This window comes from Balaenoptera ricei, chromosome X, assembly GCF_028023285.1.
Source record: "Balaenoptera ricei isolate mBalRic1 chromosome X, mBalRic1.hap2, whole genome shotgun sequence".
NCBI classification, from domain to species: domain Eukaryota; kingdom Metazoa; phylum Chordata; class Mammalia; order Artiodactyla; family Balaenopteridae; genus Balaenoptera; species Balaenoptera ricei.
The window spans coordinates 43,485,009-43,506,948 of record NC_082660.1 but is presented as its reverse complement, the minus strand read 5'-3'; the positions used below and the strand labels follow the sequence as shown (position 1 = coordinate 43,506,948).

The following is a 21,940-nucleotide window of genomic DNA, read 5'->3' as shown; positions in this document are numbered from 1 at the left end:
TGGGAACATGTCAAAATGACACAGGAGCCACTTTGAAGGAGCTCCCTCTGGTCAAATCTGGGACAATTTGAGTAGCAAAAGAAATCATAATAGTAATAGATTATCATCTACTGAATAAAGTAGGAAGTGACCAGACCCTATAATAGGTAGGTAGGTACATAGGTAGGCAGATAGAGAGGAAGAAGTGAATGGCCCCCCTTTTTTTTTCTTTTTTCTTTTTTTTTTTTTTTTGGCTGTGCTGCACGGCTTGCGGGGTCTCAGTTCCCTGACCAGGGATTGAACCCTGGCCACAGCAGTGAAAGTGCCGAATCCTAACCACTGGACCACCAGGGAACTCCTGTGAGTGCTCCTTTTTAATAGCATCTTGATCTTTTTTGCTGTGTCCCCTACTCTGATCTTTCTGAGGATAATTTAGTAGTTTGTTAAAACTTTTTATTTGGAAATAATTATAAATTTATAGGAAGTTGCAAAGATGGTACAGAGAGGTCTCATGTAACTCTTTACCCAGTTTCCCCTAATGATTACATCCTGCATCACTAGAGTACAATTATCACAAACAGGAAATTGACATTTCTGCGGTGTGCATGTCGTTCTCTGCCATTTTACACATGTGTAGATTCCTGTACAATAATCCAGATACAGAACTATTCCATCACCACATAGGTCTCTACTGGTGTTGACATTTTACCAGTTAGAGTGAAGTGTAGAAAACTTAGCTCCCTTTAAGTCCCTTTACCCTCACCAATTACAATTGTCTTAAATATTTCCTGTACATACATGGAGATCCACATCATAAAAATGTTATACTTTTTACTTTGACCTTCAAATATAATTTAGAAAACTCAAGAGGAAAAGGAAAGTCTATTGTATTTACCCATATTTTTTCTCTTTCCATTTTTCTTCTTTCCTGATATTCCAAGACTTCTTTTACCATCTCCTTTCTGTTTAGAGAACTTCCTTTAAGCCATTCTTTTAGGGTAGGTCTGCTGACAACAGATTTTCTTAGTTCTCCTTCTTCTGAGAATATCTTGATTTCTCCTTCATTTCTTCTTTCTTAGTAACAGCTTTATTTAGATATAATTCACATACCATGGTTTACCCATTTAAAGTGTCCAATTCAGGGACTTCCCTGGTGGCGCAGTGGTTAAAAATCCGCCTGCCAATGCAGGGGACACGGGTTCAAGCCCTGGTCCAGGAAGATCCCACGTGCCGCCGAGCAACATGAGCCACAACTACTGAGCCTGCGCTCTGGAGCCCACAAGCCACAACTGCTGAGCCCGTGTGCTACAACCACTGAAGCCCATGTGCCTAGAGCCCATGCTCCACAACAAGAGAAAGCCCACGTGCACCAACAAAGACCCAAAGCAGCCAAATATAAAAATAAATAAATAAATTTATTTTTAAAATAAAGTGTCCAATTCAATGTTTTTTGTATGTTTATGGATATGTGCAACCATCACTACAATCAATTTTAGAACATTTTCATCACCTCAAAAAGAAACCCCATACCCTTAAGCCATCACTCTGCCCCGCCTCACCTCCCTGCCTCCTCCAACCCTAAGCAAACATTAATATGCTTTCTGTCTCTATAGACTTTACTATTCTGGACATTTCACATGAATGGAATCACATAACATGTGATCTTTTTGTCTGGCTTCTTTCACTCAGCATAATGTTTTTAAGGAGCTCCCTCTGGCCAAACCTGGGGCAATTTGAGTAGCAAAAGAAATAATGATAGTAATAGGTTATAACCCACTGAATAAAGTAGGAAGTCACCAGTCCATAATAGGTCAGCAGGTATATATGTAGGTAGGCAAATAGATAGGGAAGAAGTGTAGCATGTACATGTAGTAACATGTATCAGTATTTCCTTCCTTTTCGTGGCTGAATAATATTCCATTGTGCAGGTGTATCACATTTTGTTTATTCATTTGTCAGCTGATGTACATTTGGGTTGTTTCCACCTTTTGGCTATTATAAGTAATGCTGCTGTAAACATTTGTGTACATGTTTTTATGCAGATATATATTTTCATTTATCTCAAGTATATATATACACCTAGGAGTGGAATTGCTAGATCAAATGATAACTCTATGTTTAATAATTTGAGGAACTGCCAGACTGTTTTCTAAAGCAGCTGCACCAGTTTACATTCCCACCAGCGGTGTATGTATGAAGTTTCCAATTTCTCCAAATCCTCACCAGCACTTGTTATTATCTGACTTTTTGATTCTAGCCATCCTAGTGAGTGTGAGGTAGTATCTCATTGTAGTTTTGATTTTCATTTCCCAGATAATTAATGATGTTAAGCATCTTTTCATGTACTTAATGGCCATGGCCGCTTCATTTCTTAAGGATAATTTTGCCAGATATGGAATTCAGGGTTGACAGTTCTTTTCTTTCTGCACTTGAAAAATGTTGTGCCACTTCCTTCTCTCCACCATGGTTTTGGGTGAGAAATCTGCTGTCACTTTAATTGTTTTTCCCCTATAGGTAAGGTGTCATTTCTCTCTTGCTGATTTCAAGATTTTTTCTTTGTCTTTAGTTTTCTGAAGTTTGACTATAATGTGTCTTCGTATAATTTCTTTGGTTTATCCTTTTGGGGTTTGCTCAGTTTCTTGAAACTCTAAGTTGATATCTTTTGCCAAATTTGAGAAATTTTCAGCTATAATTTCTTCAAATACTTTTCAGCCCCACACTTTCTCCTCTCTTTCTGGAACTCTGATGGCACGAATGCCAGATCTTTTATTATAGTCTCAGAGGTCCCTGAGGCTCTGCTCATTTTTTTTCCAGTCAATTTTCTTTCTGTTGTTCAGATTGGATCATTTCTATTGTTCTATCATCAAGTTCTCTAATTCTTTCCTCTGTCCTCTCTATTCTGCTATTGAGCTCTTCCACTGATATTAAAATTTTAGTTATTCTATTTTTCAGTTCTAAAATTTCCATTCTGTTCTTCTTTATATCTTTTTTTCTGAGACTTTCTATTTTTGCATTGAAGCATATTGAAGCATTTTTTAAAATTATTTATTTATTTATTTATTTATGGCTGTGTTGGGTCTTCGTTTCTGTGCGAGGGCCTTCTCTAGTTGCGGCAAGTGGGGGCCACTCTTCATCGCGGTGCGCGGGCCTCTCACCATCGCGGCCTCTCTTGTTGCGGAGCACAGGCTCCAGATGCGCAAGCTCAGTAGTTGTGGCACATGGGCTTAGTTGCTCCGCGGCATGTGGGATCTTCCCAGACCAGGGCTCGAACCCGTGTCCCCTGCATTGGTAGGCAGATTCTCAACCACTGCGCCACCAGGGAAGCCCCCGCATTTTTTAAAAATAATAACAAAGTACTGTTAGAACAGGGACAAAATGTTCCCCTGACGACTCTAATGTGTAGCCAGGCTTTTTTTTTTTAATATTTATTTATTTGTTTGGTTGCTCCAGGTCTTAGTTGCAGCATGTGAGCTCCTTTGTTGCAGCTCACATGCTCCTTAGTTGTGACTCACCAGCTCCTTAGTTGTGGCATGTGAACTCTTAGTTGTGGCATGCATGTGAGATCTAGTTCCCTGACCAGAGATCAAACCCAGGCCCCCTGCATTGGGAGCGTGGAGTCTTAACCACTGTGCCACCAGGGAAATCCCTGAAACATTTTTATAATGGCTGCTTTAAAATCCTTGATAATTCTAACATCTGTGTCATCTCAGTGTCAGTGTCAGTTGATTGTCTTTTCTCATTCCAGTTAAGATTTTCTTGCTTCTTCACATGATGCCTGATTTTCAGTTATGTCCTGGATATTTTGGGGACTCTGGATATTATTTAAATCTTGTGTTTAGCAGTCTCCCTCCAACACTGTTCTGCTAAAAAAGGAGAATCTCCTTCTTACTGCCAGGTGGAGGTGGAAGTTCAGGTCCCTAATTAGCCTCCTTTGACACCCCAGAGGGAACAAGCACCTTGTTGATCCTGGCTGGAGGTGGAATTTCATGCTCCCCACCAGACCACCTCTGACACCACCCTGGTGGGGAGACAAAAAGGTACCTCATTACTGTGTTGGGGGTAGAAGTTCAAGATCCCCACATAGCCTAAATTGACACTGTGTGGGAGGGGCCTCATTATCCCCAGGCAGGGATGAAAACCTAGGCTCCCCACTCAGCCTTTGCTGATGAGAATTGGGATGGGAGCTGCAGCTTTTTTCTGTGATGCTTGGCTGGAGTAGGGCAGTAATTATCTAAATTTTTCTCTCTTGCTACATTGGCCCTTTCCTGGTATTTTGGCTAGAGAGAGCAGGCTTTCTTGGGATTGTTTTTATCTGCACCAGTTGGCGTTCTGGGTTGCCAGCTTCTCCACCACCCAGTCCAAGATATATGGGGTGAAAAGGAAACTCAGGGAAATCACTGCTGTGTCACTCCTCAGGTTCCAAGGTCCCTAGCCAGTTAGCCTCCTTCTCTCCAACTGACAGTCTTCTTATCCTTTTTTTTTTAATATATAATGTCCAGGGTTTCTAGCTACTTAGCAGGAGAAATAGGGAGAATTGTATCTATTCCACCTTGAACCCATTGGTAACTTTTAAACTTAATTTTTTAATAGGTAATACATTCACATGGTTCTTTCCCCCAGTCCCACAGATTTCCCTAACCAAGAAACCAGTCTTGATTAGTTGGTGGGTGGGTGGGTGGATGGGTGGTATATGCTTATAGATTATGCAAATAAAAGCAACTAAGAAAATATCCTTCATATTTTTCCACAAAGATAGTAGATACTGTTACTGTTATGCTGAACACTGATTTTTAAAATTACTGTTAATTTTAAACTTTTTTATCATGAAATATTACACACATTTTGAATAATGCTGCTGTAAATACTCTTGAACATGCCTCTTGTTGCGCATGACCACAGATTCCAATTGAGCATATTTCCATGGATGGAATCACTGTGTCCTTGTGTGTGCATGTTTCAACATTACCAGGTAAAGCGAAAAGGTTTTCCAATATGGTCGTCCAATTTACTGCTCCATTAGACATATGAGAGTTTTCATTGCACCATGTTCTCTTCAACACTTCATATTGCCATTCTTCAAAAAAATTTTTTATTGAGGTATAGTTGATTTATAATATTATATAAGTTTCAGGTGTACAACATAGTGATTCACAGTTTCTAAAGATTATACTCCATTTATAGTTATTATAAAATATTGGCTATATTCCCTGTGCTGTACAATATGTCCTTGTTGCTTATTTATTTTATGCATAGTAGTTTGTACCTCTTAATCCCCTACCCCTACCTCGCCTCTCGCCCTTATCCTCTCCCCACTGGTAACCACTAGTTTGTTCTCTATGTCTGTGAGTCTGTTCCTGTTTTTTGTTATATTCACTAGTTTGTTTTATTTTTTAGATTCCACATATAAGTGATATCATATAGTATTTGGCTTTGTCCATCTGACTTATTTCACTTAGCATAATACCCTCCAAGTCCACCCATGTTGTTGCAAATGGCAGAATTCCATTCTTTTTATGGCTGAGTAGTATTCCATTGTATATATATACCACATCTTCTTTATCCATTCATCTGTTGATGGACATTTAGGTTGCTTCCATGTCTTGGCTATTGTAAATAGTGCTGCTTTGAACATTGGGGTGCATGTATCTTTTCAAATTAGCATTTTCGTTTTCTTTGGATATATACCCAGGGGTGGAATTGCTGAATCATATGGTAGTTCTGTTTTTAATGTTTTGAGGAACTGTTTACCACAGTGGCTGCACCAATTTACATTCCCAACAACAGTGTACAAGGGTACCTTTTTCTCCACATCCTTGATATTGCCAGTGTTTTTCATTGAAGACATTGTAGGGGTTGTGTAATGGTAACTCATTATGGTTTGAATATGCATTGCCTGGTTACTAAGGAAGTTAAGCCCTTTTTGTGTTTATTAATGCCTTGGATTTCCTCTTTTGTAAAATGCCTGTTCAGACCTTTTGCCCACTTTTCTACTGGTGATCTCTCTCTTTTTAAAAAAAAATGGTTTGTAAGTGTTCTTTACATTCTCTAGATATGAGCCCTTTGTCAATAATGTGTTGCAGATATCTTCTATTTGGTGGCTTTTCTTTTTTTTTCTTTTATAATGCTGTCTTTTCAATGAATAGAAGTTTTAAACTTCATTGGAGACAGACATCAATCTTTTTCTTTATGGTTAATGTTTTTTGCATCCTGTTTGAGAATTATTTTCATAATCCAAGATGATGAAGATATTCATCTCTACTATGGTTTTTTCTATGTTATCTTTTAAAGGCTTTATTGTTTGGCCTTTACCCCAGTACATTTCTTCCAAATGCCTTCCCCCTCTGTATCTTCTTACGTTGGTTGTCCAAGTTGTTTTATATTTTAGTCAATTCTATATTGCCATTGCCTGGCACATAATCAACCAGTAAATGTATTGTATGTAGTTCCTACGTTAACTCGAGGACTTAAAGAGAGCCTATTTTAATCCTCATTTTTGAAAAAAGAGGGACTGAATGAATAAATGAATGAATTTAATACACAGTGAATGTCAAGATACTTCCATGTGTTTTTCTCTCACAAAATAAAATGCAAAACTGGGTGCTGGGTGAAAACCCTACATGATACATTATGGTAAAAGTCATTAAAAACAACCTCCTATTCCTCTTCCTTCCATACTCCAGTGCTGACCATGTCACCTTGAACAGGACTGTGTTGTTACAGGTGTCATTCGAGGATGTGACTGTGGACTTCAGCAGGGAGGAGTGGCAGCACTTGGACCCTGCTCAGAGGCGCCTGTACCGGGATGTGACACTGGAGAACTATAGCCACCTGTGCTCAGTGGGTAAGCACAGCCATCCTATGTGCCCGCCAGGGGCCTCAGAGAGGCTGTTTCCATTCTCAGCTGCTGAGTGCTCTGCGACATCTGAAGTGTGTGATGGTGTCATCCTTGATTTGCCCGAGATTCTTCAGTCCTTTTTCACGTCTGTGATTATTACTCTACTCCCAGTGAAATGGGATTACTTTCCTGAAGAGCAAATGGAAGTGTCATTGAAAGGCCCCGAAACCCAATTAGCTGGACCCAATCCTGTATCATGTCCTGTTAACAGGGTACCAAGTTCCCAAACCAGAGGTCATCTTCAAGATGGAGCAAGGAGAGGGGCCATGGACGTTGGAGGAGGAAACCCCACATCAGAGCTGCTCAGGTGAGTGAGTGTGACCTAGGCAGATGGGGGACATGGAAATAGATCTCAGTTTCTCTAGAAGAGGCTGATACCTTTGAAAGGCTCTGAAGATATCCTATCTTGAAGGCTCTAAGCGTTTGGAGTTGCTTGGAGAGAGCTGACAGAGCCCCTCCAATATCTGAATGCTATCTCCAAGTATGACCCTTGCCAATATCCATTGTCTTCTTTGCTTGGCTTTTTTGACAAGAAAGCTGTCTCTAATCTCTGTACCCTGGATCACATACATACCACCCTGTCTTACCTAGGGACTTTTTATTCTTCCTACTTCACTCCCACCCCCTTATCTTAGGTTCTTTCCTTGTACATTAGGTATTTTAAATTTTCTTCCCTTTTATTCCAATTCCTCATATCCATCCCTTATGCCTCCTCCCACAGGCAACAGATCTAATGTGTTTGATCTTTGAATTTGTATGATATTCTCTTAAAGCCTGAAGTATTGGTTTATAAGTATGTATTTTTAGTGTATATAAATTATATTGTGCTACATGTCTTTTTTGTTAAACACTCTTTGTTTATACACTTTTTAAATTTATTTATTTTCCTTATTTTTTTGGCTGTGTCAGGTCTTAGTTGCAGCACACAGGATCTTCATTGAGGCATGCGGGATGTTTTGTTACGGCCCAAGGTCTCTTTGTTGGAGCGCTCATGCTTCTTTCTAGCTGTGGCTCGTGGGCTTCTCTCTAGTTGTGACGTTTGGGTTTTCTCTCTCTAGTTGTGGCACATGGGGTCCAGGGTGCACAGGCTCAGTAGTTGTGGTGCGTGGGCTTAGTTGCCCCACGGCCATGTGGGATCTTAGTTCCCCGACCAGGGATTGAACCCGCATCCCCTGCATTGGAAGGCAGATTCTTTACCACTGGACCACCAGGGAAGTCCCTGTGCTACATGTCTTAATTATGTTCCTTTTTTTTACTCACCCCTAAGGTCTGTCCATATTGCAGTGCTCATCTGGCTTCATTCCTTCAAATTGCTGCATAGTATTCCACAGTGTGCTAGCGCCACATCTTATTGAACCATACACCCAGTGGTGGAACCTAGGTTTTTGTTAACTCCCATTTAAGACAAACAACTCTACAATGAATTTCTACACAAATGTTCTCTTACAGAGTGTGAGAATTTCTCAGGGATGTATATAGAAGAGAGGGTTTGCCTGATCATTGCATATTCTCATATTGAATTTGAGCACCACCGTATTCTTCTTGAATTGGCTGCACTAATCTACTCTCCCAGCAATAGGGCACAGGGTTCTTGCTTTCCTCGAGTTTCTGCCAACAATTAGTATTACCAGAGTTTCTCATTTTTGGGCTAACTATGGGTATAAAGTGGCATCTCATTTTTTATTTCTTATTTCTCCAATACCTAGTTTGAGCATTTCATTATTGACCTGTTGTGGTCTCTTTGAGTTTCTCTCCTATGAGTGACCTTGCTCATGTTCCCCTAGTTTTGATTTGTTTCCTGTCTGTTTCGTACTGATTTGCATCCAATTTATTATTTGCCCCCTTTTCCAGCCTTCTCCTCATTATCCCCATAAATGAGGTTGCCCTACGGACCCTGTCTACTGTTCACCAGTATTTTCTTCATATACATGCAAGGATTCATCCATCCTGAAATTCTGATGACTCTGTTTTTGATGTCTCCAGTCTGTTCTTCCCTGGTACTTTAGTACTACATTTAGCTACCCAGAAAGTTCCATTGAGATGTTTCTCTTGCTCCTCACTACATCAGAAATTGGAATCATTACCTCATGTATCAGAAACCCTTGTCACCTTCCAACTTTTCTCACATTTGTCAGTGTTTCTTAAATCTTTCTGTCATTTTTAAGTTAATCACTCTACAGTTCCTACTGCTTTTCCATTTCTGAGAATATCATTTTCAGTTCTCAGTTCATCTTCTTAGTTCCCAGTAATATCACCCAAAACCAGCTCCATATTTTCTTATGCCTGGATTATAATTTTTCTATTACTGATTGTATTTGCTGATTCCATTCTTTTTATTAGTTCACTTCAAAAGCTAACGATAAATTTCATTGCCTAAAATGTTCTATTTATCTTGACATTAGCTTTATGAAAAAACCTACAATTATTCCCCATGACTTAGCATGTGACAAACTCTTCATTCAGAGAGGCAAACAACATGGCCATGTATTTCCAATTCAAACGTGTATCTGTATATTTTGTATAACCTATGCTCAAGTCCATTTTTAACATATTTTATGATTCTATGAGGTTTATTTATGTTAATAGTCCTATGAGTTTTGGGGAATTCCCTGGCGGTCCAGTGGTTAGGACCCAGCGCTTTCACTGCCGGGGCCTGGGTTTGATCCCTGGTCAGGGAACAAAAATCCTGTAAGCCACGTGGTGTGGCAATAATAATAATAATAATAATAATAATAACACTATGAGTTTTGACAAATGCATACAGTCATGTAACCACCACCACAATCAAGATATAGAACAAAAATTACCTCAGGTCCCTTTACTGTCACTTCTTCCCACCACTTCCAGACCTGGAAAATACTTATCTCTTTTCTGTCTCTATAGTTTTGCCTTTTCCAGAATGTCATATAAATGGAATCATACAGTATGAAGCTTTTTGAGCCTGGCTTCTTTCACTTAGCATAAAGCATTCAAAACTCATTCCTACTGTTGTGTTTTCCATAGTTTGTTCCTTTTTTATTGCTGAGTAGTATTCCATAGTATGGATGTATCACAGTTTATCCATTCACCAGCTGAAGGATATTTGGATGGTTTCCAGTTTTGGTGTTTATGAATAAAGGTGCTATGTTTATATATTTGTTTCCATATTTTGTGTGATGATAAGATTTCATTCACTTGGGTAAATACCTAGGAGTCAGATTGCTGGGCTGTATGGTAAGTATATGTTTAACTTTATTAGAAACTGCCAAACTTTTCCAAAGTGGTTATACAATTTTAAATTCTAACCAGCTATGTATGACAGTTCCAGTTGATTTTCATTCTCACCAGCACTTTGAATTGTCCATTTTAAAAACTTTTAGCCATTCTAATAGTAAGATAGTTGTATCTTACTGTGGTTTTATTTGGCATTTCCATAATATCTAATATTTGACATCTATATATCTTCTTTGGTGAAGTGTTTGTACAGATCTTTTGCCCAGTTTTCTATAGGGAACATTGTTTTCTTATTGTTGAGTTTTGAAAGTTCATTATATATTATGGACACAAGTTATTTATCAGATATGTGTTTTGTGAATTTTTTTATTTGCTTATCAGTGTCTTTCACGAGGCATTTAAAATTTTGACAAAGTCTAACTTATCTTTTTTCTTATTTTATGGATTGTGCTTTTGGTGTTGTATCTAAGAAATCTTTACCTGATCCAAGGTCTCCCCAAAAATTAGGTCTTACATTTAGTTCTGTGATGCATTTTGCATTAATTTTTATATATGATTTAAAGTATGGATCAGAGTTTTGTGTTTGTTCGTTTTTGCACATGGCTAGCCAATCATTTCAGCATCATTTATTTTAAAAAAAAAAGCTATCCTCCTCTCAATTGAATTGCCTTTGCACCTTTATTGAAGATCAGTTGTCATATGTATGTGGGTCTCTTTCTGGACTCTTCATTCTGTTCCACTGATCTATTCATGTATCTTTACACCATTCCCACACTGTCTTGATTAGTGTAGCTATGTAATAAATTTGAAATCATGTCATATTAGTCCTCCAACTTTGTTCTTCTCTTTCAAATTGTTTTGGCTATTCTAAGTACTTTGTGTATCCATTTGAATTTTACAGTCAATTTTTCAATTTCTATGAAAGTGAATTTTGATTGTGATTACATTGAATCTATAAGTCAGTTTGGAGAGAATTAACATCTTAACATTATCAACTCTTCCAATCCAAATATATAAATGATTTGATAATTTATATATTGCAAACTGATTACCACCATAGCATTAGCCAACACCTCCATCCCATCACATAGTTACCATTTCTTTTTTGTGGTGAGAACATTTAAGGTCTACTCTCTAGGCAACATTCAAGTATATGACACAGTATCATTATCTATAGTCACCATGCTGCACATTAGATTCCCAGAACTTGTTCATCTTATAACTGGAAGTCTGTACCCTTTGACCAGTAGCTCTCCATTCCCTCCACCCTCCAGTCCCCGGGAACCACCACTCTACTCTCTGTTTCTCTGAGTTTGGCTTTCTTAGATTCCACATACAAGTGATAATACCATGCAGTATTTGTCTTTCTCTGACTTATTTCACTTAGCATGATGCCCTCAACTTTCAGACAAGTTGTAGCAAATGGCACAATGTCCTTCTTTCTCATGGCTGAATAATATTCCATTGTGTATATATACCACATCTTTATCCATTCAGTGTGGACAGACACTTGGGATGTTTTCATATCTTGCTATTGTGAATAATGCTGCAATGAACATGGGAGTGCAGATATCTCTAAGAGATCCTGATTTCAATTCCTTTAGATATATACCCAGAAGTGGAATTGCTGGATCATACGATAGGTCTCTTTTGAATTTTGGGGGGAAACTCCATACTGTTTTCCATAGTAGCAGCACCAATTTACACTCCCACCAACAGTGCACAAGTGTTCCCTTTTCTCCACACCCTCATCAGCATTTGTTATCTCTTGTCTTTTTGATGAAAGCCATTCTAACAGGTGTGAGGTGATATCTCGTTGTGGTTTTGACTTGCATTTCCCTGGGGATTACTGATATCAAGCACCTTTTCATGTACCTGTTTGCCATTTGTATGTCTTCTTTGGAAAACTGTTCAATTCTTCTGCCCATTTTTTAATCGGTTTGTTTTTTGCTATTGAGCTGTATATGTTCCTTATATATTTTGCATATTAACTCCTTATCAGATATATGACTTGTAAATATCTTCTCCCATTCCATAGGTTGCCTTTTCATTTTGTTGATTGTTTCCTTTGTTGTGCATTTTTAATGTTTTCTTGATGTCTGCCATATGTGATAGTGTTCCCCTAATCTGACTCTTTATTCTGTGCTCTATCTATTTAGATGATACATTTTCACCTTGTGATCAGATTTCACTATTTCATGAAATGGCTCTTAATTACTCCAGAATATATGGCTTTCTTTTTTCTCATCCTCCATCCCACAGGAACTCCCAGAAAAACATAGGATTTTAGACTGTGTAGTAACTAAGGCTTTTTTTTACCTCTAAGTTTTTAGAAAGCTCCCAGAATTAAGAGCCTATTTCTCAGATTCACAGACATAGAGAACATACTTGTGGTTGCCAAGTGAGGGAGGGGTGGACTGGGAGTTTGGGATTAACAGATGCAAACTATTATATATAGAATGGATAAACAACAAGGTCCAACTGTATAGCACAGGGAACTATATTCAGTATTCTGTGATAAACCATAATGAAAAAGAATTTTAAAAAAGATCCATTCTTACACTGAAAAAAAAGAGCCTGTTTCTTATTGTATAACTTGGGGCCTAATCAGGAGAGAGAAACCACATACTAATTTGAACATGGAAAGTTTAACAAAGAATTATTAGTGCCACTGCAATGAGAAGCCCACACATCGCAACGAAGAGTAGCCCCCGCTCGCTGCAACTAGAGAAAGCCCACGTGCAGCAACGAAGACCCAATGCAGCCAAAAATAAATAAATAAATTTAAAAAAAAATAATTATTAGCTATTGTGGGATTGAGGTAACAAGGGATTAGCCAGTAAAAGTAAAGAGAACTCTAAAGAATAAAGGAATAGCAAATTAGTGTGGGAGAGTATCTCTAAGGCTGTGAAGGAACACCCAAGGAAGCGCCTCCCCTGCTTCCCAGGGATGAATCCAGACCTTATAGGGAGGGCATATCCATGGCTCATGGCAAGGCAGCTGTCGTGCCACACTGGTTGAACTTACTGGAAATCTGCCCTCTGCGGTTCCAGAAAAAGCTGATCATAGGGAAGTGTCTCATTGCAAATATTCCACTACAAGCCATCTGAGAGGGGTGCCAGGGTAAACTGCTGGGTGCTGGGTGCTGCTGGCTGCAATGCACTGCAGAAGCTGGGTGCCTCGGAAGCTGCATGTGCATCAGGAGCCAGATGCTGCTGAAGCCACCACACTGCTGAAGCCTGGTAATAGACAAGCTGCCCTTGCTGGAGGAGCCTGCTGGGTGAGCTCACTAGAACCAGGAAGCAAAACCCCTTCCTCCAGTGTTTCCCCATCACCCTGTATTGACAAGGTTCAACATCATGCCAGATAGAAAAGGAAAAAAGACTCAGATCCATTTTTGTAGAGCGGGCAAGGAAGGGTGAATTGGGGGTTGAAAGACAAAAAATTGATAACTGTAACACTTATTCTTCAGTTTTCTGAAACCAAGCATGGAAAATATTTAGTAAACTTAAATTTATTGAATTTGGGGAGATAGGCAGAGGAGGATATTTTGCTCTCTTTCAGAAGGATCCTTCAAATATCTGATCAGAGGAATTCAAAAGACCATAGATTATATTTGGAAAGGGAAGATAATTGCATGAAATGTTAATAATTTCAGGCTTTATGTGTTAATTCTCTCTGTTATCACACAAAACTGTGCCAAATTTAGTATCAATATGAGTGGTACTGTGTCTGCTTTATACATTCATAGCAGATATAAACTCCCTAGAGGTGTACTAAAATTAGAGCCGATATCAAGGACAATACCTTTTGAATATGCACAGAGGAGCAAAGCAACAAGCTTAATGTAACTGTATCCTCTCTTACATAAGCATTCTCAGGTGAATGGGTGCATTCAACAAATCAACTCTGATCTTGTTGGGTCATTCAAGGACCATGTTCCAAGTTATTGCTCTGCCATCTCCTAGAGTATTGTTGTCAGCTGGGTGGTTGATGTTGGGTCATTGTTGAGTCCTCTGGGCTGGGGAAGGGAGAATGGGGGAGATTTGCCCACTGTCTTAAAGCCTGGCCTAGGAGTGGTACATATCATTTCTGCTCATATTCCACTGGTGAGGACAAAGTGAGACTGGTAAACGTAATGCCCAGCTATGTTCTATTACTATAAAAGAAGAGGTGAATAGATTTTGGTGGACAGCTTGCAGTTTCTACCATAGATGGTTTGCCCTCTCCTATTTGACACTTGTTGAAAGCATATATTTTTCTTATAGATATAGAGGAATTGGTATTTGAGGACTATAAATTTAACGTAGATGCTCGTAATGGTTCAGAGGGAAAAGCAAGAGGAAGCAGAGAGATTATTAATGTTTTAGACCTAATATGTAATAAGGACATGCATTCTGAAATATTTCTTCCATGCAGGCTTACCTTTAACAGACTTCAGTTTCTTCTTCTGGTTACTCTACTCACTGTCCTGACTTCCTACATAGTGGATATGGATTCCCAGGTTCAAATTCCATCTCTTATTTATTTAGCTATTTGATCTTCAGCAAGTTACATAACTTCTCTGTGCTTCTGTTTTTGCATCTGTGAAACATGATTGATAATGATAGCTACCTCTTAGGGTTTAGTGAAGATTAAATGAGCTACTTTGTGTAAAGCACTTGGAAGTGCCTGGTGCATCATAAGTGATATATAATTGTTTTGCATAGAGTAAGTGTTCTAGAAGAATTTCATATTACTACATTATTACTATTTTCATTATTGTCATAAGGACTCTTCCATTTCTCTGTTCATCCTGTCCAAACTCCATGTACCCTCTATTCTCTGATAATTGTTCTGGAGTCATTTTCATTTTTTTCTCTTTCTTTTTAGATGAGGATAATGGGCAAACCCAACAACAGAGAATTTCTGGAGAAGTTTCATTACACTGTGAGAAATTTGGTCAATCCATAGGAAAAGATTCATTGTGTTCCATTTTAGAAGAACTGTGGCAAGATAATGACCGGCTAGAGAGATATCAAGAAAACCAAAATAACCCTTTAAGTCATGTGAAAGTATTGATTAAGGAGAGGGGCTATGAATGTAAAAACATTGAAAAAATAATTCACGTGAGTACCAGGCTTGTTCCTTCCATTAAAAGACTCCATAACTATGACACAATTGGAAAGAGTTTGAAGCATACTTTAAATTTACATAATCATAATAAAAGCAATGCAACAAAGAACTTTGATAAGATTTTTAGAAATGGTAACAATTTTGCCCATAGCTCTTCCTTTACTAAGAATGAGAATGCTAATACAGGAGCAAACTCCTGTGAACTTAATCAATGTGAAAAATATCTTGGCCACAAACAAGTTCTCACCCACCGTCAGAAAATTCATACTGAAGAGAAACTTTATGTGTGTACTCAATACGTACAGACGTTCACCCAAAAGTCACATCTTTTTGAGCATCAGAGAATTCATGCTGGAGAAAAATCCCATGAATGCAACAAGCGTGAGAACGTCTTCACTCAGAAGCCGCAAACTGAGGTACCTCAAAGTGTTTACACAAGAGAGAAACCTTTTATATGTACTCAATGTGGGAAGGCCTTTACGCTCAGGTCAAACCTCATTACACATCAGAAAATTCATACTGGGCAGAAACCCTATAAATGCAGTGAATGTGGAAAAGCCTTTTTCCACAGATCATATCTCTTTAGACATATGAGAATTCATACAGGAGAAAAACCTTATGAATGCAGTGAATGTGGAAGAGGCTTCTCCCAGAATTCTGACCTCAATATACATCAGAAAACTCATACTGGAGAGAAACACTATGCATGCAGTGAATGCGGGAAAGCCTTCACAAGAAAATCAGCACTCAGGATGCATCAAAGAATTCACACAGGAGAGAAACCTTATGTATGCACTGAATGTGGGAAGGCCTTCATCCAGAAATCCCATTTCAATACACATCAGAGAATTCATACTGGAGAAAAACCTTATGAATGCGGTGACTGTGGGAAATCGTTCATTAAGAAATCACAACTCCATGTGCATCAAAGAATTCATACAGGAGAAAAACCTTATATATGTACAGAATGTGGAAAGGTCTTTACTCATAGGACAAATCTCACTACACATCAGAAAACTCATACTGGAGAGAAACCGTATATGTGTGCCGAATGTGGAAAGGCTTTCAGTGATCAGTCAAATCTCATTAAACACCAGAAAACTCATACTGGAGAGAAACCCTATAAATGCAATGGCTGTGGAAAGGCCTTCATATGGAAGTCACGCCTTAAAATACATCAGAAATCTCATATTGGAGAGAGACACTATGAATGCAATGAATGCGGGAAAGCCTTTATCCAGAAATCAACACTCAGTGTGCATCAGAGAATCCATACAGGAGAGAAACCCTATGCTTGTCCTGAATGTGGGAAGGCCTTCATCCAGAAATCACACTTCATTGCACATCATAGAATTCATACTGGAGAGAAGCCTTATGAATGCAGTGACTGTGGAAAATGCTTCACGAAGAAGTCACAACTCCGGGTGCATCAGAAGATTCACACAGGAGAGAAACCCAATATATGTGCTGAATGTGGAAAGGCCTTCACTGACAGGTCAAATCTCATAACACACCAGAAAATCCATACTAGAGAGAAACCCTATAAATGCAGTGACTGTGGAAAAACCTTCACCTGGAAGTCACGCCTCACTATCCATCAGAAATCTCATACTGGAGAGAGACACTATGAATGCAGTAAATGTGGGAAAGCTTTCATCCAGAAAGCAACACTAAGTATGCATCAGATAATTCATACAGGGAAGAAACCTTATGCTTGTACAGAATGTCAGAAGGCCTTCACTGACAGGTCAAATCTCATTAAACACCAGAAAACTCATAGTGGAGAAAAACTCTATAAAGCCAGTGACTGAAAATGCCTTCAGCTGGAAATCACAACTGGATATGCATCAGCTGTCTCATAGTGGAGAGACGAGGAGTGCCTGATGCATCAATCATTGTACAGGGGGAGTAGATATGACAGACTACAAACAGCCTAAGTGAACAGAGGGCAAACAAAGTCAAGTATCCTTCAGTCAGGTGGAATACAAGTTGATAAGCAATTATATGCATAGGGAGATACTTCGATAAAGCATTTGAGCAATAGCCCTGTTTGGTTTTATGATTCACACAGGTACTCTCAATCTCCTGCAAATGGTAGAAATAGAGACCCCAGGAGATGACTTGTAATCTCCTGTGTTTCACTTTTTGGATAAAGGACTTTATAAATTCAGCACTGATTTGTCCTTCATACCTTGGGATGTAAAAGTCCTCAATACTGGCCAATTTTTTTTTTCAAATTTCTAGGGTGGGGAGAAGAGTATTCATTGTTCAAACACCTCCAGGGCACTGAAGTCAAGGCAAAAACCAATTTGGGAATGTATAATAGATCTATGAGTAGAAGCCAGAAGTTTTTGTTATCATTGACATTTAAGACACAGAAAATATTGCCCTGAGGAACCGTTCTTTCTCTTCCCTTTGAGAAGTCACCATGGTATATTTTTTAAAAATTAAATACAATTTTTAAACTTAAAGTCTGACTTTATGCATTGGCAAATTAAGCATAGCTCTAGCCTATGTTACAGGAATAGAGTTATTAAATGTTACACACACCTAAAGGTGGCAATTGTTCCCTCATTAATTCTATGCTGTGGCAGCAGGTGATTCGCACTCGAAAATGGTAGGCATACCTTCTAACCTGTACCCCAAAAGCTATCATTATATAAGCTGCAGACCATAAACTTCTTATCCCCTTAGTAACTGCCCCTAAGACAATGAAACTGAGCCACAGCACTCTGGACTTCCAGTCTCATCCACTGAAGCTTCTGCTTTCTTTGGGATTTCTGTTTGAAAAACAATGGTTAAGAAATTGGATTTCAATACATAAAACTTTGGTGGTTTTTCTTCCAATTTAGTTAATTTGATATATTTATTTTCTACATGCACATTAAGAGTAATTTTGTGTAGATTGCTATGGGATAAAGTCATGTTGCATTGTAGTTTTTTAGCCTAAGATATGATTATAGTTTATTATAGTTGAATAACTGGAAGACTTCTCTGAGAACACTGCTTTTTTTTAAAGCACTGATATATAAACGCTTTCTTGTTTTCAATTAAATGTTTTTTGGAATACTCATAAGAAAGGGGCTTTCTTTCTAGCATGTAGTTTTATTTTGTTTTTAAACCTTTTTATTAAAGTATAATGCATACAGAAATTGCATATATCATAAGCATACAGCTCAATGAATTCTCACAAACTGAACACTGATCAAGAAACAGAACATGACCAGCACCCCAGAAAAACTCCCTGTGCTCCCTTCCAGGCCTTACTGTCCACCTACCCCGCCAGGTAAACACTACCCTGACTTAAATAGCTTTGTCTGGTTGGTATTTTATTATATAAATTGAGTCAAACAATTATATTTCATATGTTGGTAATATACTCAAGTGTCTATCTTCTTTCATTCACATTATAAATATGAGATTCGTCCATATTGTTAAATGTAGTTATGGATAATTCATTCTTATTGTCATGTTATATTCCATTCTGTGAATACTCTACAATATATTTATCCATTCTATTGTTAATGGACATTTGTGTTGTTTGCAGCTTGGGGCTATTGGGAATAGTGCTACTATAAATACTTTAGTACCTATCTATTGGTGAACATATTTATGAACTTCTGTTAGGTATATATCTAGGAGTTGAACTGCCAGGCTATATGGTGTCCATGCTCAGCTAGTTTATAAAACTAGTTTTCCAAAGTGGTTTCGCCAATGTACACTCCCACCAGCACAGTATATGAGTTCTATTTGCTCCACATCCTTGTCAACACTTGGTATTTTCCATCATTTTTACTGTAGCCATTATGGTGCATGTACAGTGATATCTCAGTGTGATTTAATTTTTATTTCCTTATCCTCCAATCCCACCATCTTCCCAAGACAGTTGACTGATATCTCAGATCTGAAACCCAGGCATGGCTCTCATGTGACTGTACCATTTTACATCTCACCAGCAATAGTAAGCAATTAGTAACTTTAAATCTTTCCACACAAAAATGCCCAAAGCTTGATGGTTTAACTGCTTAATTGCATTAAACATTTGAGGAGAAATAATATCAACACTCCACAAAATCTTTCAGAAAATAGAGGAGGAAGGAACACTCCCCAACTCTATGAGGCCAGTATTACCCTGATACTTAAGCCATACAAACACATCACAAGAAAATAAAACTACAGACCAACATTCCTCATGAACATAGATGTAAAAATCTTCAACAAAATATTAGCAAATTGAATCCAGCAACATATGAAAGGACTATACATCATGACCAAGTGGGGTTTATTCCAGTGATATAAGGCTGCTTCAACATTCAAAAATCAGTCAACGCAATCTACCATATTATATATACAAGGTAAAGAAGAAAGATCACATGATCTACAAATTCAATACAACTTTATCAAATTTCCAGCAGACTTTCTTCCCCAGAAATTGATAAGCTAATCCTAATATTTATATAGAAATAGAAAAGACCAAGATTAGCAAACAGGAATTTGCCAAAAAGCAAAGTGGAAGGACAGTAACCTCCCAATTTCAAAACTATAAAACTACAGTAATCATGACAGTATGGTACTGGCATGGGGATAGAGACATAGATCAATGGAACAGAACAGAGAGTCTAGGAATAAACCCTGATACTTATGGTAAAAATATTTTTTACAAAAGTGTGAAGGCAATTCATTGGGGAAAGAAAAGTCTTTTCAACATTTGATGCAAGAATAATTACATATCCACATGCAAAAAGATGAATTTAAATCTTACTTCACACCATACTAAAAATTAACCAAAAAATGGATCAGATATGTAAATATAAAAGCTAAAACTATAAAAGTTTTAGCAGAAAACATAGGAGAAAAATCTCTGTGACCTTGTATTAGGCAAGGAATTCTTAAGTAGGACACCAAGAGCATGATCCATAAAGAAAAAATGATAAATTAGACTTCATTAAAATGAAAAAGGTTTAAACTTCAAAAGGTACCATTAAGAAAATGAAAAGACAAAGCACAGACAGGGAGAAAACACTTGTAAATCATTTACCTGATAAAGGACTTGTATCCAGAATATATACAGAACACTTACAACTCAATAAAAAGAGGACAAGCAACCCAGTTTAAAATTAGGCTGAAGATTTGAAGAGATATTTCACCAAAAAATATATACAAATAAGCACATGAAGAGATGCCCAACATCATTAGTCAATAGAGAAATTCTAATTAAAACCACAATGAAATACCACTTTATATGTACTAAAATGGCTAAAATTAAAAAAAAACAATTATAACAAATGTTGGCAAGGATATGGAGAATCAGGAACTTTCCTACATTTCTGGTGTGACTGCATTAAAATGGTATAGCCATTTTGGAGAAGTTTGGCAGTTTCTTAAAAAGTTGATGATAAATTTACCAGAGGACCCAGTACTGCCATTCCCATTATCTACCCAAAAGATATGTAATGTTTTCATGCAAACACTTACACTTGAATATTCATAACAGCATTATTCATACAAGACAAAAAGTGGAGACAATCCAAATGTCCATCAACCAGCAAGTAGATAAACAAAATGTGGTATATTCAGCAATAAAAAAGAACAAATACTAATAAATACTACAGCATGAACTGTTCAACTATGGATGAACTTCAAAAATATGCTAAGTGAAAGAAGTGAGACACAAAAGATCTAGGATTGTATTTGCCTATTTATATGAAATGTCCGCAAAAGTAAAATTTACAGAGATCTGTAGATTAGTGGTTGTCTGGGTGTGAGAATGGGAATCGTCATTAACTGTTAATTAGTACAAGGAATCTTATTGGGGTGATTAAAATGTTATAGAACTTGATTGTGATGATGGTTGCACAACTAGGTAAATTTAATAAAGGTCATTGAGGTGATCCTTAATTCCATTCCTGTTTAAACATCTGGGTTCCCTGCCATAACATCTATTGCCACCCATATCTAGAATGAAGTGTTGTCTTGGAGCCTGTTGTACATTTAAGAATAAACTTTTGTTTTTTTCAAAAAGGTCATTGAACTGTACAATTTAAATATGGATCCTAAATTATACCTCAATAAAGTTGTTTCTTTTTCAGAGTTGTTTTGACTATTCTAGGTCCTTTACATTTCCATATACATTGTAGAATAAGTTTGTTCATTTCAACAAAAAAAGGTGCTGTGATTTTTATCGAGGTTGGTTTGAATCTATAGATCAATTTGGGGAGAATTGAAATGTTAACAATATTGAGTTTTCTGACCCATAAATAAGGTATATCTCTCCATTTAATTTCTCTCAACAATATTTTGTAATTTTCAGTGTACAGGTCTTTCACATCTGACAAATTATTCCCTAAGTATTTCACATTTTGATGCTATTTTACTTGGTGTTGTCTTATTTCCACTTTATTGTGTAGTATTCATTTTTCATTTCAATTACTTATTGTTAATTACTAGTATATAGAAAAGCAATTGATGTTTGTATGCTTATCTTGGGCAGAAGCTGGAACAGTCCCCACACAAGACTGCCCTCACTTCTGACACCAGTTGCAAGTTCAAGGGTTCACCCTCAGTTTCAATAATTCAAATCCATCCTGTAAAGCCATTACATGCATTTTCACATTTTTATACCAATTTGATTACTCTTCCTCTCTGATCTACATCTATTTATACCTTATGATAAACTTGTGCGGAACTATTTAGCATAGAGATTAGCTGATGGTTAGCTAAATCCAGTTCTTCCTCAAG

General features: G+C 37.6%; 1 protein-coding gene and 1 pseudogene across 1 annotated transcript in view; both read left to right on the top strand.

Annotated features, from left to right (window-relative positions):
* ZNF41 (zinc finger protein 41) overlaps positions 1-21,223 on the top strand; it is a 56,374-nt gene extending 35,151 nt beyond the window's left edge. The window contains exons 3-5 of the mRNA XM_059910892.1: positions 6,700-6,820; positions 7,086-7,181; positions 14,960-21,223. Coding sequence (XP_059766875.1) covers positions 6,700-6,820; positions 7,086-7,181; positions 14,960-17,013 — 2,271 coding nt within the window. The 3' untranslated portion in view covers positions 17,014-21,223. The remainder of the gene's footprint in view (positions 1-6,699; positions 6,821-7,085; positions 7,182-14,959) is intronic.
* On the top strand, positions 17,045-21,223 carry LOC132357059 (protein archease-like; annotated as a pseudogene).
* Positions 21,224-21,940: the final 717 nt, after the last annotated feature.